This window comes from Leuciscus leuciscus (assembly GCF_965113295.1).
Source record: "Leuciscus leuciscus genome assembly, chromosome: 2".
In the NCBI taxonomy this organism is placed as follows: Eukaryota; Metazoa; Chordata; class Actinopteri; order Cypriniformes; family Leuciscidae; genus Leuciscus; species Leuciscus leuciscus.
Genome location: NC_138726.1, coordinates 27,902,054 through 27,920,737, shown reverse-complemented (window position 1 = coordinate 27,920,737; position 18,684 = coordinate 27,902,054). Strand labels below are relative to the sequence as shown.

Here is an 18,684-nt window from a genome sequence, read left to right as displayed (position 1 = left end):
GGCCGTTGCCCAGTATCCTCCTCCCAAAGACTTTAAAGCACTCCAACGCTTTTTGGGATTAGCAGGGTGGTACCACAAATTCATTCCCCATTTTGCTGACATCACTGCTCCTTTAAATCACCTGAAAAGAAAAAAGTAAAATGGGACTGGACCCCGGAATGCCAAGGGAGCCTTGATACCGTCAAACAGGTGTTGCAAGACCCACCTGTGTTGATGCACCCTGATCTCAACCAACCTTTTCAGGTGCATATTTAAGCCAGTGATGTGGGACTGGGAGCTATTATCACCCAGCAAACACCTGAGGGAGGAAGAGTAATGGCATATGCTTCAAGGACATTACGAGGAGCAGAACTAAATTAGTCCACATCTGAAAAGGAGTGTCTGGCTGTGGTCTGGGCGGTGGAAAAATGGAGGCATTATCTTGAAGGGAGGCAGTTTGATATCTACAGCGACCATGCTAACCTGGGCCTTCAATAGTCCCAAAACATCCTCTCGATTGACCCTGTGGACTCTTAGGTTGTAGCAGTTCAACTTCCAAGTGCATCACAGGAAAGGCTGTCTCAACCTAGGTCTCGATGCCTTGTCTCGAGTCTGTGGCTCAGTGGAAGGAGAAGATGGGCACTGTTTGGCCATAACAGCGTCTAAGTGTTCATCAGACATTCCTCACACACTAGATGAAATCTCTCAAGCACAAGGTAATGACAGTACCATTTCGCACCTGAAGTCGGACCCCAAAAACAGAAAGGTACAAGACCAACAAATTTCCTTGGAGGTCCACCAGAAGCTGTTATATCGCCGGGTACCTGTAAAGAAAAATGGAGACAAATTCCAATTGGTTGTTCCTCCGACTTTAATATCTGGATTTTTACACTATTTTCATGACAACCCGCTGGGAGGACATTTGGGCCGGTTAAAACCCTGATTAGGCTCTTAGAAGTAGCTTGGTGGCCTACTGTCCGTAAAGGCATCTGGCTGTACGTCAAGGGTTGCGATATATGTCAGAAGTATAAATGTGAAAACACCAAACCCAGCGGCTTTCTACAGCACACGCAAGTGACAGAACCAGGTCATACATTAGGTATAGTTTTGATGGGACCCTTTCCCCTCAGTAAAAAATGAAACACTTACCTCTTCATGATAGTCGACTACTACACGAAATGGGTAGAGATGTTCCCCCTTAGAGATAGTTAGACACAGAAGATCATCAAAATTCTCAGGGAAGAAATCTTTACCCGATGAGGGGTACCCAAATACATCATCTCTGACAGGGGAGCACAATTCACCTCCAACGTAATGTCTGTGTAAATCCTGGGGAAGCATCCAGAAACTCACCACCAGTTATCACCCCAAAACAAACCTGACAGAAAGAATAAATCGGACATTAAAAAACATGATTGCGTCATATGTGGGACAATATCAGTGGTTACCTGAGATATACTCGATATATGCCATCAATACTGCCCACCAAGAAACCACCGGTAGAACACCTACAGAATTGATGCTTGGCAGGCAGCTTCACGGACTGCTGGAGAGGTTAATCCTCAAAAACCCTGCACCAGACCAAGCTGCATACAATCTAGTGGAAAGACAGAACATCATGGCAGAGGAGGTAAAACTCAGAGTGGGTGCACAACAAGCCAGACAAGCTAGATATTACAATGCCCGACGGAAAGATGCGCAGTTTCAGCCAGGTGATCTAGTCTGGATAAAAATACATCCCCTCTCGTCTGCCTCGAATAAATACTCTGCTAAGCTAGCGCACAAGTGGGAGGGACCAGCTGAAATAATGAAAAAAATTACGTTACCGATCGATCGGTCCCTTGTTTTTTATGAATGAGATTTCCAAAATCCTTCGAACTCCGTTAAGCCGGTTCCTTATATGGTAAATCACCACCGTCTAGTTCCTGTTTGGTGACGTGGTCCCACGTGCCGCAAGGTCACGAGAAAGGTCTCGCGATGACAGGGTTTGAGGTCAAGGACACATACAGAAGGGCGAAATACAGCATTTAGGAGAAAACAATTAAACCAAGTGACTAAACATACTATTTTATTAGTCACTAATATTATGTAAAAGCTTCCCCTTATGTGGCCACGCTACACCATGACCAACAAGACGAACAGAAACTTGTGACCGCCATTTTTTAAATAGCAGCTAATAGCCGCTCAATTGTAATCTCCGTCTATGCAAATTACGGTTAGCTGGACGGAAGCGTTTGATTCGGCTTGTTTGGATGCCGATGTAGGTTCGCAAAGCCATGAGCATCAATAGTAATGCAACAACTGCCATTGTTTATGGAAGGCTTGTTCGAGATGCATCGGAGCTGCGCGGACCGATCGGAGTGCTGTGGGAGTTTTTGGAGAGCATACGACTCCTTGTGCTTTTGGATCGCTCTCGCAGTGCTTTGTCATGCGCCGATCACTCTGCGAGAAGCCTATGCATCTCCAACAAGCCTGGTTTGTTTGTGTTTGGCGCTGCCGCACTAGCGTTGCTGGGAAACATGAGATGTATACACTGACCTAAGACCTCTGTGGTGGCTTTCTTGCCTGTGGAAAGGCAAACCGGTTCTTAGAGGGCTTGTCAGTCGAACCAACTCCGAACCGGCAATAGCTCTAGCTCTGAACTTGCACCCGGTTCATGCTGTTGGAAAAGGGGTATCAGATCCCATCCTGATGTAGCTTTATCCCCACACTGGCTAGTTTGTTTATGTGTAATGCAGTGCTTCTCATTGTCTGCTCCTTGGCCATCTCAAGGACATTTAAAGGGGTCCTATTATGCCCTTTTACAAAGTCTTGATTTTGTTTTTGGGGTGTAGAATATGCTTTCATGCTTGATTGTTCGAAAAACACATTATTGTACATTATTACAGCACCCCTCTCCCCTATATTGCTCGAACGCACCATATAGTTCCTCTTTCGATGAAGCCCCTCCTTCGAAATATGAAATGTGCTGTGATTGGTAAGCTGGCCCAGTGTGTTGTTATTGGCGCCGCATGTTCTGGAAATGTCACGCTCGAGTTTCATCTGCTCAGTTGTAAATATTAAGGATTGCGTCAATTTCAAACCAATTCAAGCTTGAATCAGACTTAAAAATGTTAACAAACAAGAGGATCGTCCAGAACGGATTTCATGTATGGACTTTTATTTAACAGGACGTTTCAGAGTGGTATGTTTTTTTTTGTTTGTTTGTTTTTTGTATACATTTTAGATACAATGTTATACACCACTTAATCATGATATTTGTCGGAAAACTATGTTAATACAAACAGTAATTTTCCAAAGGGGCGGTGAACAGTCTTACAAAATTGAGAGCTTACAAAAGCTACAGTTAACACTACATCAGTACTGTAATGTTAGTTAGTAGGCTAGCGGAGGCAAAGCTTTGCCCTTTGTTTACATCATAGCAACTACATAAAACTTATAATTATAGCTTTTAATAGAAAGCACAACTACAAATAATAAGACATACTTACAAGTTGTGATCCATAAACAACAGATTGTCCCGACAAAGTGGGAACTGCTCCGTTTCAGGAGAAGCGTCGCCTGCATTGTACTCTCTTCTGGAAGCTGTTTTCCTTGAAATGTGCAGCACACAGATTAACTTTGGGGTTATAATCTTCAGGAACAGTGTTTAAAATTAAATTTAACTACTCCGGTAAGCCTTTGGAGGTTTAACAAATGAGTTTTGGAAAAGGGATGGACAAAACAGCGTCTCTATGATATAGCAACAACACTGTCTTCTCAAATGCAGCTCAATCAGGCCGAGTCCCCTTTTTTGCGTATTCCGTGGGTGGAGATTATTTAAATAAGTAACATTATGACATTAGCCCAACATTAGCCCAGAAAAATTGTAGTCCAAACGAGTCGTTCGTTGTAGTTTTTGGAAAGTGGATTCTGTTAAATAAAGTATCTCCCTTTGGAGTGGACTTTGAGCTTTCTTGCCTTGCAGATCTTTTTTATGCTTAAACAGTAACATTACAGACTAACTGAAGTTAAAAAATGGAAAAGCAGAATAGGAACCCTTTAAGCAAGGCTACATGAACATTTCTGTTTGTGTCTGCGTACAGTAATTGTGAAAAAATTTACTCCTCCCCATATCGCATCATGAAGACAAAGGTTACATTTTTAAGAACTTGGCACAGGCATTTTAGACTACATTTTTTAAAGATTTTTTTATTTGTTTCTCACACACTTATTTGTCATTGACCTTTTCATCTGCCTTTCTATATTTCCATCACCTGCCTCTCTCTTCACTTTCGAAGTTTTGACAGACTTTTTTGATGTCATTCACCACCCAAAATATTTTTTTGTCACATTTTATTCTGACAAAATATCAGACCCTTTGACAAATGGTCTGTGCGGAATGTCCAGAGCACTCATTAGTCTGACTCAGATCAAAAGCAGATACTGATGACAGCCATTTCTAATGAGTGATCATTTAGACAATTATGTCTGGGTATATGAATGTGGTTTTGAGAGGTTGTAGTACTGGGACACAGTGTTTTAAGTCCATGACATTGATGTATCTCAAGGAACATGACTGACATGTCCAACCGTACTATTCATTTCAGCCTTTAAAATGATTGAGTGCTTAACAAACAACAACGCCCCAACATGGACTGATTTATCTGTATTTATAAAAGTGGATCAACATCAATCTAATGGGAGGTAGTTCAATTTGCTTACTGAATTCAAAAATTATTTCTGTCTAAGGAGATGTACTGCATGGGGAGACGTCTATGAAGATATGGCTGCACAGGCCACCCTCTATGTCCCACATGTTGGAATATTAATGACGTTAATCAATTTTTATAATGTCAGCAGGGTGCAGCCTAACACAAGCTGACATTTACATGAGAGAATATAAATCTGAAATTAAATGTAAATCTGGTAGATGCCATTGCAGTCCCTTGTCAATATGGAGTAATTACATTGAGACCCACAAGAGCAGGAAATTATGCACTGTGGGAGAGGTCAAAGGTCAGTCTAGTCAGAAATTCCTTGGTTCAAACAAAGACATTATTCCAGGGTAGATTTAAGACCAGGTGAGTTTGGAAATCCCCATTATGTCATTGCAAAACAGAACAAAACCAAAGACCCAGCCAAACTTGGAAACCCAAATACAGTTACACATAGTTAACTCTCACTCTTAACACTAACCTAATGCTCGTAAGTAAAAATATCAATACAATCACTTTGTTCAGGTGATTTTGCAGAATTGGCTACATTAAAATCACCTGAACATTGTGCAAAGTCAAGTGCAAAGAGACCATTTAAAGCTAATTTTACTTTTAACAGCAGCAGCATAGTCATTTTTTATTATTAAAATTGTATTTATTATTGTTATTATTATTAATGTATTTATTTTTACATTCATAAGTAATTATTTACATTGGACTCGATGTCCTATACATTATACCTTTGAAACTTTCGTCAGTCAATCAATTTAAATTAAGAATTTAACATTTATTTAAAAATTCAATTCAGAGGTTTAGGAGTGTAAACAGACTCTGGACTTTTAAGATGTTATGCAAAAAACTTTCTGAAAGCTTACATGGGTATTATATATTCACTAGTCTAGTTAGAACATGAAAGCAATGCAAACTCTAATCTTTTTTGTTGTTGTTGCAATAACTGCTGCTTATACATGTATGTATTCACCACTGAAACCATAAAATGCACGCTATTATGCGTGTCGAATAGCAGGAAACCATTTGTCTTTGTTTTGTCATCCCTTTGAAATAATATTGAAGTGAGATAGGGCTGTTTAGATGCCATACTGGTGATGAATTGAGCATTTGAAATCCATAGTTCTGCTCTATGGTCCCTGTTATTAATGAAGGATAAAACAGAAGTTCCATTACTCTATTATTGAAGTCTTTTCCTGTGGCAGAAGTGTGAAAAAAGGTTTATAAGGAAGAGGAAGGCCAATGAGATCATTTGTCTCTGATGAGGTCTGTGGTACTGTAGGTAATCATGTGCTTCTCTGTGGACGATATTTGATAGAAATTAGTCTGAGTGGAAAAATGGAGGTGGCTGTGAGAACATTACTTTGGAGTCTTGCCTGAAGTTTATTAGGCCCATTCTTATACAGTGTGTTCCTCATACATAGTTTGATTGAATATTTTGTGAATATTTTGCCATTCCATGATTCTCCTAGTCAACACTGTCAAATGAGTCTCAAAGTGAGCACAATATTAAACCAAACCCCACTAAAATAAAATCTTACATTATGCTCATAATAGACAGAGACTTTACATTTGCATCTTTTTATCGAAACACTTTTTATGAGTGTAATTAAGGACCCAATACCAAAGTCTATATTTCCACATTGTTCCAACTTTCCGGGTTTAATTGTAAATTCATTTTAAACAACAAATAAATTGGGGTTGAAGGGAACACGTTTGTCTCTATCTTCTTATGTGGCCAGCAATCATAATTAGACCTTAGTTATAGGTCCCATGTAACACATAAACAATGAACAAAATGTGAGTAGGCGCAGCAACACACCTTTTTTCTGATTTTACACGGTCTGACCCATAACTGCTTTTTGTCTTGGCAGATTAGTTCACTTGTTTGAAGCAAAACCTCTCAAGGTTTAGACAACATATCAGTACACTGTAACAAGACATCTAAAAAATATCTCTATAGACTAGAATGTTTTCAGTGAATTAATTATAATTTTATTTTGGAATCATGGGGGATCCATCCGTCTTTCTGTCTGTCAATTCATTGTGTAAACTACTCTGCCCTCACTTTCCACAGAGTCAGATGTCTCATTTTCCACATTCCCCACTAGCATCAGAATGTATCATGTATATGTGACCAGATGTTAAGTTTGTCTTAGGGGCTGTTTACACCTGGCCACTTCATGTGTTTTCTCAGATCGGATAGCTATCTGATTTATCAAAACGATTCCATTTACACCTGGTCACATAAATGTGTTTTTGCGAAACGGATTTAAATCCGATCTTCAATTCCCGCGCTATATGCAGATTTAATGGAGTGTACGTCACCGAAAGCAAAAGATATGAGCTGCATTTTATTGATCATCAGCTAACATTTCAAAGACCGCAATAAAAGAGAGTGGCAACAGCCCTGGTAAGATCATTTCGTTTCTTAAGAATTTACTTTTAATGATGATGATTGTGTGTTAAGCGTCTACGACTTACTTTCACTTTGATTTGCGATAGTTTGCACGTTGGCTTAATGAATAGATGCTCAGCTTCTCATCTGAGGTGATGCGTGTTCCAGTAGCGTCGTCATATCTGGCTATAACATTACATATAGCCTATAACACGCTCTCACACGTTTATTTTTTTAGCATTTTTGGGAGGAGTACAATTTACATATGTGGTTTCAACAACCAGATGCATTTACACTTGTCCAGTTTCGTCAGGAATGCGGCCCAGACCACCTCCTGAAGTGGTTTGAGCGATCGGATTCAAATCCGTCTCGAATGCGTTTCGGAGGGCATTTACACCTGGTCTTTTCACGATCGGATAGCTATCCGATCTGAGAAAACGCATGAAGTGGCCAGGTGTAAACAGCCCCATAGAAGTGAAGGTCATGCCAAATTATTTAAGCCCGCTGAAATTGGAGCCAATTTTCTTTCTTTATTTGCTGCTTCAATGCCCCCCATGTTAACATCTTTCCATGTGTGGTATGAACAGACAGATATGGAGCAGTGTGTTTTTGTACCCCCTGTGGGGCGACAATGAGTTAATTTTAGATTGTGTGTGTTTGTGTAGCACTTAGACTCTTGGCTTAAGTTATTGAACTCAGAACGAGGTTGTCCTGTGTAAGACTGGAAAAACTGGAAGAGAGTGCAACTCTCTGAGAGAACAAAGGAAATTAACATTTGAACTCACTCTAATGTACCATTCGAGACACAAGTCTCACCCTATAATCATCCTAATCTACATCTCTTTCCCTCTTCCCCCATTCCTTCTCTCTCATGTTGCGATCACCAAAATTCACCCAAGAATCTATATGGTTTAATGCATGGGCGTCGGAAGAAAAAAAAAAAAGTGGGTGGGTCCTCCCCCAGAAAAATGTTACTGGAGTAAATACCATTTCATGTATTCTGGTGCCTTTTAATTAAACAAGTAAACTAAACTCCACTTCACTTCGGGCGGTTCTTTGCCTCCACGTTGTGCATTAAATGCACAGCTATCCGTGGATTATCCACCTAATACCATGGTCATTTGCCAGCAATGACAACTTAAAGCTGTTATTGATGTTTGCAATGCAATATTTGACTGGAAGGGTACAACGGACGGTTACTTTCGTCAGTTGCGGCTCGTTGAGAAATATAATGTTGCGATTCAGCGGAAATGGAGTTTAATTTATTAGGGAATTCCTCAAGTGGAATGGATTTGACTGACGGCGCTCTGAAAAGTGAACAGACAAATGCGCTGCATTAGAGACGGTAAAAGTGAGTGGGTATAATATTATTGGTCTTAAAAAGTGGGTGGGTCTAGTCCCCACTTCAGACGCCCATGGTTTAATGTGAATAATTATCATACAGTATTATACATGTTTGGTATCATTTGAAATGTTAATAAGAGTTTAGAGATATCTTGTTAACTGCTGTGGGTGTGCCCCCATGTAAATCAACTTCTGTCCCCAGTAAGTCTGGGACTGTGATTAATGTAAATTCCCATTGTGAACTCATGTTTACTTTTGAAAAGAGGTTTCTGCCTTGGTCTGGGTATTTAGAGAGATGCTGAAGAAGGCTTGTGGCGATTTGTAGCTCAAAATAGCCTGTGATGCTGAGAGTGGCCGAGACTCTCAGCATCATGTATTTTCTAATGCCGGGTTCGCATCTTTTCTCTTTATTCCAGAACATTTGACGATTTGTATTAATTATCTTTGAACTGATTATGAAATTGGCATGATACATTTACCTGACATAATAAATTGTTACATTTGATTTTATTCCGACTGACTCTGAAATTGTTTTCCCAAGTAGATTAAACGTGTGTTCCCGCAAGTTTTGCGTCAGATTAGTGATGACTAATATTTGGTATGGCCAATCCAAAGCTATTATAAGAGAAGTAATGTTGGTCAGCTTATATCTATAATAGTGGTCATACCTCTACTGAAGTAAACGTTAAGTTAAATTCAAGTGTATGCAATTCCATAGGGACTGTACCAAAGTATCTTTGATTGTGTAAACGTGAATGTGACCGATCTCCGGTATATAGCAATTACCTCTGATTAGTGACCTAAACTGATGGGCTTGTGAACGTGAGACCCACGTTAAACAGAAGACGTGAGCACCTCTGAGCGACATAGTTTCCTAATCTGTAACGGGTAAAATATACTTAAAGAGTCAAAAAGAATAATCAAACATTCGCTCACTTTTAATGATGCTCAGATATCATTAAAACCTTTTTCATTTATGGAGTCAGATGAAATAACGAGGTAATACATTTGAGAAAATGTATTTCATTTAATCTTGTTGTTTTGCATAAAAGGAAGGACAGTAACGCGCAGAGACCTTCACCCATCTTAGCGGAAACCCCCCATTTGGACCGATAAACGGGCTTACAAAGTTCCTGTAAGGGTCCATGTTCATGGTTGACCCACAATGACCATACTTGCTCCTCTGTAATGAAACATTTCAGCCATGGATCCAGTATTTAATCTAACTCATTCCAGACTGGACCGAGATGAAACCATCATATCCTCTGTAACCTTCAGACACTTGGCTGCAGCCAACCTTGAAGCAAGATGTCTGTAACAATATTTTGTTTTATTGCCTAAACAGACATGGGGTGGGACTTTTGAGTGCTTGAGGCTGTTTTTTTTAATCAGTGGTTGTTTTAACTTGTTTTGCTTTGGGACCCAGATTATATTGGATCAGACATCAAGTGATGACCTAGTACAGTTCCAAAATTATTATTTTATTTATTTATTTTTTGTGAAAAAAGAGAATGAAACATTGAAATGTATTAATATTAGCTTTAACAACATTTTTTTTGATGTACTATTATTTTTTTGTTTTGTTATTTTGGTTATATATATATATATATATATATATATAGTCCAACAGTGCAACCTTTTTTATGTTGTTAATTCATTGATGTGAAGTATTTAGATATAACCGGCTTAATGTTTGCTTGGTTTCTAAATGTCACCGTAATAATACATCCCACAAATGACATTGTGGGCAGCACAGATGTTTATTCTGGTTGCAGATCTATTTCAGTTTGGATCACATTTTATTTTAAAGGTGCAGTTAGTAATTTCTGAGACAGGCTGTTGAAAGTGGATTGGGCCGAGCACCATGACACTCTTGTAGCCAATCAGCAGTAGGGGTTGTGTCCACTCATGATGGGGGAGGAGAGAGAGTGAGCAAGAGGGAGATTTGAAGAAAGACTGTAGTAAGAGAGATGGCTAAGAAATATTAAGAAAAAGAGGTAAGAGGAATATCTGACCTCATAAAGAACATAAAGTTAAGGTCACAAAGAACAAAAGGTCAGAGGAATATCACTGGAAAAAGAAAGGTTATGGTCAGGCAAGAGCTTTCCAGTGTTGGAGAGACCAAAGTGGGTAGGTCTGACACAGAAGTTTCATTGTTTCTGCTCCATACTTGAGCTGGTGTGCTGCTGGCGACTAACAACAAACTCTTGCTTGTAATACTCTTGTCTACTATATGTTTTTTTTTTAAAGGTTTTTCCTTGTCGTTTGTTCGTCATCTTAGCATTTTTTTTATTCAGCTATAATAAAGAGAAATCCACTCCTGCATTATGTGTTTGGGGATTTTGGGGATGGAGCAATGAAGGGAGGGGTGTGTTTGTTTGAGTTGATTTCAAATATCAACAGTGTTTCTCAGAAATCACCTTTAACTTGATAGTTTTATTGATGTTTTTTGAGGATGAGGGCATGTCACAATCTGTTCATGTCAGAATATGAAAAATACCAATACAAAATAAATTTTCAATAAAACATTTGGAAAATGTTTTCTTCTTCTGGCGGCTCCTGCCTGTTTTAGACGCTGATAGTCTGGAGTAGAATGTTGAATCTGAATTTGAAAGGTTATGTTTTGATAAACAGATGGTCTCTGAAACATCTGTCAGGCTATACAAAAAAAAACATACAGCTTGTGCACTTCTCTACATGCCATGCACATACAGTGAGGAAAATAAGTATTTGAACACCCTGCTATTTTGCAAGTTCTCCCACTTAGAAATCATGAAGGGGTCTGAAATTGTCATCGTAGGTGCATGTCCACTGTGAGAGACATAATCTAAAAAAAAAAATCCAGAAATCACAATGTATGATTTTTTAACTATTTATTTGTATGATATTTATTTTAACTCTTCTCTTCCGTGAGCACTTAACCTCATAAAAAAAAAAATTATAATTAAAAAAATGATATATATATATATATATATATATATATATATATATATTTTCCTGTATATTCTCGCTTATCGGGCTTATGCTACTATGAATAATGCCTGAACTTCGTATTTTGAGCACTTCTTGCTTTGTTTTTTGCCTCTTCACGATGACTTGCTTAATTTAGTCCCAATTTGTAAGTTGCTTTGGACAAAAGCGTCTGCTAAATGACTAAATGTAAATGTAATACAGCTGCAAATAAGTATTTGAACACCTGAGAAAATCAATGTTAATATTTGGTACAGTAGCCTTTGTTTGCAATTACAGAGGTCAAACGTTTCCTGTAGTTTTTCACCAGGTTTGCACACACTGCAGGAGGGATTTTGGCCCACTCCTCCACACAGATCTTCTCTAGATCAGTCAGGTTTCTGGGCTGTCGCTGAGAAACACGGAGTTTGAGCTCCCTCCAAAGATTCTCTATTGGGTTTAGGTCTGGAGACTGGCTAGGCCACGCCAGAACCTTGATATGCTTCTTACAGAGCCACTCCTTGGTTATCCTGGCTGTGTGCTTCGGGTCATTGTCATGTTGAAAGTGAAAGTGAAAGTGACACGTGACGGCCAAGTATGGTAACCCATACTTGGAATTTGACCTCTGCATTTAACCCATCCAAGTTAATGCACACACATTAGGAGCAGAGTAGTGAGTAGTTAACACACACACTGCAAACGTGGATACACATACCCAGAGCAGCGGGCAGCCTTGTGTGGCGCCCGGGGAGCGATTAGGGGTTAGGTGCCTTGCTCATGGGCACCTCAGTCATTTCCCACCGGTTCTGGAATCGAACCAGCAACCTTTGGGTCACCAGATCAACTCCCTAACCACTAGGCCATGACTGCCACTAGGCCATGACTGCCCCTTGGAAGACCCAGCCTCGACCCATCTTCAATGCTCTTAACTGAGGGAAGGAGGTTGTTCCCCAAAATCTCGCAATACATGGCCCTGGTCATCCTCTCCTTAATACAGTGCAGTCGCCCTGTCCCATGTGCAGAAAAACACCCCCAAAGCATGATGCTACCACCCCCATGCTTCACAGTAGGGATGGTGTTCTTGGGATGGTACTCATCATTCTTCTTCCTCCAAACACGGTTAGTGGAATTATGACCAAAAAGTTCTATTTTGGTCTCATCTGACCACATGACTTTCTCCCATGACTCCTCTGGATCATCCAAATGGTCATTGGCAAACTTAAGACGGGCCTTGACATGTGCTGGTTTAAGCAGGGGAACCTTCCGTGCCATGCATGATTTCAAACCATGACATTACCAACAATAACCTTGGAAACGGTGGTCCCAGCTCTTTTCAGGTCATTGACCAGTCCAGCTCCTCCCGTGTAGTTCTGGGCTGATTTCTCACCTTTCTTAGGATCATTGAGACCCCACGAGGTGAGATCTTGCATGGAGCCCCAGTCCGAGGGAGATTGACAGTCATGTTTAGCTTCTTCCATTTTCTAATGATTGCTCCAACAGTGGACCTTTTTTCACCAAGCTGCTTGGCAATTTCCCCGTAGCCCTTTCCAGCCTTGTGGAGGTGTACAATTTTGTCTCTAGTGTCTTTGGACAGCTCTTTGGTCTTGGCCATGTTAGTAGTTGGATTCTTACTGATTGTATGGGGTGGACAGGTGTCTTTATGCAGCTAACGACCTCAAACAGGTGCATCTAATTTAGGATCATAAATGGAGTGGAGGTGGACATTTTAAAGGCAGACTAACAGGTCTTTGAGGGTCAGAATTCTAGCTGATAGACAGGTGTTCAAATACTTATGTGCAGCTGTATCATACAAATAAATAGTTAAAAAATCATATATTGTGATTTCTGGATTTTTTTTTTTTTTAGATTATGTCTCTCACAGTGGACATGCACCTACGATGACAATTTCAGACCCCTCCATGATCTCCAAGTGGGAGAACTTGCAAAATAGCAGGGTGTTCAAATACTTATTTTCCTCACTGTATATACAATGACAGGAGAAAAATCACATTCAGACAAAGTGCCTTTTCAGCCTGCAATAGATTTCAAAACTAATTTTCATTGAAAATAATGTTTCAGACATCGGTGATGGGAGTGTACAAATGACTGTGTCCCTCCTCACTGAACCATTTCACATTTCCCCCTTCACCTGAAATAAATGTCTGCAGATTTACCTTTTCTCATAAATGCCACCACTACACATCTAGTCCCCTTTTGCAATCCCCTGTTCTGATATATTAGTGAAACTTGAGAAGTGTGGGTTACAGAGCTTTCTCATGTTTATTTCTTCTCGACAGATTGAAGACGCCCAAACGGGCAGTGTTTGCAGGCAGCATGCAGCTGTTGGCTGGAATTAAGCTGTGTACGGGGAGAATATTGACAAACCATCCACACTACGAGGACCAGGCGCTGAGGGAGAGGACCAGACAGGCAAGTCTCAGCATTGTTTTCACTCTTTTCACAATTCAATCCAAGTTCTACAATGTCCAGGACCTCAGGGACATGTTTTTGTTTACTTGGTGTCAATACTAAAATTGTGCAACACTAGTCTGGTGAAGGTTTTTGAGGACACATGCAGTAAGGGAGTATTGGTTTATGATGGTGCAACAGTCACAAAATACACATATATTTTATTTAATATATATTGTTTACATAAAATATACATAATAATGTTTTGCTTCAGAATCGAACATATGGTCAAGCGTCCAAGGTCTGCATCAAAAAATGAACGACTTCTCAGAACCATTATGAGCAAAGAATAAAATCTTTTATTTTGCATTCAAGCCTCATTATGTAAATTGAAATAAATGAAGCAGCAACAAATCAGTGTGTAATAAAAAAAGATAGTAACACTAAAAAAGTCTTCAGATACTGTTAGAAGGAATTAAAGCACTGAAGTCTATAAGTGTGTACCTTAACAAATCAGTTGATAATCTTAATGATATGATTACAAATGGACCGCATCAAGAAGATCATGAGCAAATGGTTCATAAATCCTCTTTAAGAGCTTTCTTAATGACATATTCACTTGGCTTCATCAGCAGAAGTGTGACTTTTGGCATAATTAGTTTAATTTCATTATGTTTCTCATAGGGGTGGTTGGAAGTTGACACTTCAGTAGGCATCTTTATTAAGTGAAATAAACTCCACAGCACTGCTGTTATATGTGCCATTACTTTCGTGTCATGGTGTAAAAACATTTATAACATTCTGATTAAAAAGTATAGTGTACACTGACTCAAATCTGTCAAATCTCAAATCTGTTTTGAGCTGTAATTTGGATTGTATCAGCTGTCTCTCTCTTCCATTTCTGTCTGAATGTTCTCTTTGGCTTGACTACCGGAGATTTGTCTGTAGCAGAGGTCCATTGCTTGAGTTTGAGAGGCAGAATGTTGAGGTTAATAGTCAGAGGAGGATTTCTGTCAAATTAGGGTGTGTTCATTCTCACATTTGTGTATGAGTGTGGAGAAAGAAAATATGGATCTGAACAGTTGGTGAAAGACCAGACTCCTACTCTAGTGTTCTTGCTTCATTCAGTGTTGATGAGAATTGATCTAGCCAGAAGGAGCCAAATTACCCATCAAATCAGTATATTAAAGCAGAGGTTCTCCAACTGGAGGCATGCAGAGAGGTTGCAAGGGTGTGTGTGGTGGACTTTAAAATGAGGAGGCAGTCTCTGGGTTTAGGTTATATTAGTCCGACATAAATTAATGTACTAGTTCAATTTGATGTTTACACTGTTTCCAGATTTACCTTACCTTATTGTACCCTTATTTATGTTACAATCAAGACGCAACCAATACTATAATATTTTTGTATGTTTATATTAACATATCATTCATTAAAATCAAGTCAAATCAAAGTTGATACATTTTATGCATTTTCAAACTTTCCATGTTGTTTCATAAATAACAACTAGGGAATTCAAACAATTCAATTTCAAAATAGGACAAAAAATATCCTTTAGATACAGTCAATCTGTTTTCTTGTTCGATAGCAGGGGACCGCATATTTTAGATAAACAACCTTGTCATTTTGTTTGTTTTTCAAAGATGTTTTTACTTTAAATCAAAGTTTGTAATGTTGTGATTCACCTTGAAGCTGTTGGTTCATGGTTTATAACTCTTTCATGAAATAAGTATTTATTATTATTTTTTTTATTTTTTTTATTTTTTTAAATACTTGCATAACCAAGGGCGCTGAAAACTGTGGCAGATCTGCTACGCCACTGGATTGGAGAAGCTTTTCTCTGTGTTGTGCATGGGCTCCGCAAGCTATTTTTTTTAAGCTGCTTACAAAAATGGGATCAATTGTTCGCCAAATGTAGGGCTTCCCCCGACTAAAGATTTTTCTAGTCGACTAGTAGTCATTCATTTAAGCCATTAGTTGACAAATGGGGGAGACATTTGAATTGTTTATTAACAACGTTTAAAAAGACGAGGATAAAGAGGTTGCAAAGATGAAGTTGACAATGCTGACTCGCCATCTCCGCAGTAGGCCTAAAGTGTGGATGCGCCTTTTGGAGAGAAATGCAACTTTCATACAGATTACATATTTGTTTTCGATTCGAAATCATCCATTTAAAAGTAGACATTTCAAGCTTTCTATATAGGACCTACTGTATGTTTGTGAGGCAAGTAGCCTATACGCTGAGTTTCAGGTAAATTTTTTTATGCGCTACAGTTCATGAAGACCAAGACGCAGAAAGCACATCCTGTTTTCTTTATTTTACAAAAGCAAAAAAACTTTGTTGTTAATGCGAGTTTACACAAATAAAAGACAACCCTTTACGGTGTCGAATTATGTCTTAGAACATTTCTATCAGAAAGAACAGTTTTTTTCTGTAGAAAGCGTTTTTTTGTTTGCAGTGAAGAGGTGCCTTTTTTCAATTGTTTTCTATTGGCAGTGAGCGTTTTGCGCGCTGTTTATGCACCCCGGGCGCCTCACGTTTTTGTAGGAGCGCTCTGAAACCACCTTTCCACTGCACACGACAAACGACAGCCGTCGGACCAGAAGTCATTTATTTCCAATGGAGAGTAGTACAGGAGCTGCGTGGAGTTCCGATCATATGCGTATGTTTTCAAAGCATTTCAAAGTTATCTGAATCTCACACAGTTATTTAGTTAGTTAGTACACTTATACTGTTTTTCTCTTCGCTCTTGTTTCCACTTTCTGTGCTTGCTTTTCCAAATGTTGCAGTTCTAGTTTCATGTAAATCAGGGCGGGCTTTAGCGTCACCATTTGGTCCATTTTTAGCAGATACAGATATTTGTTTTGCACACTATACTTTGTCACTGCTATGCTGCAATAAACTTCTTCTTTGAGATCTTCAATGATCTTCATTTTTTCCTACACTGGCTATGTCACTGATCATTTCATGTTTAATTTCAATTCATATTGGCCAAAGTGATGATATCCGAGTCGTTGAGTTAGTAATTAGTCCATTCATTTCCATCAATTTGCCCCATTCAGGGCGATTTGCCGACCTGTTTCATGCATTAGAAACCGGCATTATCGCATTGACAGAATGACAACATGATCATCCAATCACAGTGTGATGAAAGCAGCTACTGAAACAATGAGCTCAAGGAGGCAAATGCATACTGCTTTGAACATTATTGTATTTCTCATTGTGTAATATTTGAATTATTCATGCAATGTTGATTATTTTCTCATCCGACATTGGTGATGAGGCACTCCCTCCTTTGAGAAAATGCAACATAAATGCAACACATTTTTACATCCATACAGAAAATGTTTATAAAATATTTATTTACATTTTGTCATGGAAATGATCCATAAATACCTTTTATATCATATTAGCAAATATGTTATGAATCCATAATTATTTTTTCTAGTATTTTTTCAAAGGCTTATTAGGTTTGCATTTCTTGAAACAGTCATTTTGTTTGTTGGGTTGCCATCAGAGCGTTCTGTTCTCTTCACTGTACGGTATGAATATGTGGCTCATGAGAAAATGAGTTTTAGTTGTAATAGTCGGTAAACATCAGCTTATAAAAAGGGCCCGGAAACCCTACAACCGGGCTTACAGCAGCCTTCCTGGTACGTTGAACCGCTGTCTGCATGATATATGGAGATGTCAAACCTAATCATGGCGTCTTCAATTATGCTGCCTTTTGCTCCATTAATTGAAATACCGCAAGTATGTTTTTGTGGTTTGTGAAACTGCGTATGGACTACTGTGCCATTTTTTTTCTGCTTGCTTGGCGGATCTGTTTTTCTCCTTGGTTACGACAGTGGTATGAAAATGTCTAACATTTAAATGTTTAAATTCCCTCTTTATATGCCCAAAAACTTGATAGCATATTTTAATAACTGTTAACTGCAAGCTTGAGAACCTCTGCAATTAAGCACGGACCTCACAGTTTATCACAGTGAGATTTCTGCAGATCAATGACTTAATTGGCATAAGCCCCCCAAACCACTTGTCCAATGTCCTGTTATTCTTCACTTAGAGAGAAAAAAAAAAAAATCCAAATCACCTTGGAGTACATTTTTACTACACGTACCATAAATCTGCAATGAATCTTTTACCTCTAAGCCTTTTCCCATCTTTGCCTGTTTTGTTGCCTGCAGGTATACCAGGTCTATGCACGTCAGTCTGCTGAGGAGGTTCATAAAGTGCTCGGTTCGGTTGGAGCGGACTACATCGTGCTGGAGGACAGCATCTGCTACGAGCGCAGGCACAGCCGTGGCTGTAGGCTGAGGGACCTGCTCGACCTGGCAAACGGTCATGTAGGTCACACACACACAGCATCTTCAGTTCATGCCCACACACACCACGCTTGTTCTATTTCAGTGAAAGTTTCTCTGCAAGAACCAGAGATTTTTTTCCGAGCAGCTAAACTTTGCCCTTTACCGAATTCTTCACGTGGATATAAACAAATATCATTTGGTTTAGACACTAAGCTCACTGGTCTTGCTCTGATTTATTTTTGTCTTGGAAATCTCTTGGGCTCTCCGAGGTATTTTCATTTCTTACATAAAATGTCTAACTGTTTTGTGTAAATTTTTCATTTTGTCACATAATCTTGTTCTCACTCACCCACAGCTCATAGTTGTTAAATACTGCTTCACCCTGTGTGCAGTCTAGCTTAAGTGACTTTTTTTTTTTTCACTTGGGTAGCTTGATTGTTCTGTAGTTGATTATAGTTGTGCATAATAACTGACAAAAGCAAAATTTCCAACTTCTAAGCTGCAGCACATTATATTTATGTCTGTGCACACGTCAGCTTAAAGAAAAATCATCTCTTGCACATCCTAGCAAAGAGCTCTGGCTGAAAATAT

The 18,684-nt window shown here is 39.1% G+C and overlaps 1 protein-coding gene across 5 annotated transcripts in view; it reads left to right on the top strand.

The window, feature by feature from the left end:
* dpy19l3 (dpy-19 like C-mannosyltransferase 3) overlaps positions 1-18,684 on the top strand; it is a 57,354-nt gene that overhangs the window by 36,188 nt on the left and 2,482 nt on the right. For all 5 annotated transcript variants that reach the window (XM_082161864.1, XM_082161866.1, XM_082161865.1 and 2 more), the window contains 2 exons: positions 13,674-13,806; positions 17,974-18,132. In XM_082161864.1, coding sequence (XP_082017990.1) covers positions 13,674-13,806; positions 17,974-18,132 — 292 coding nt within the window. The remainder of the gene's footprint in view (positions 1-13,673; positions 13,807-17,973; positions 18,133-18,684) is intronic.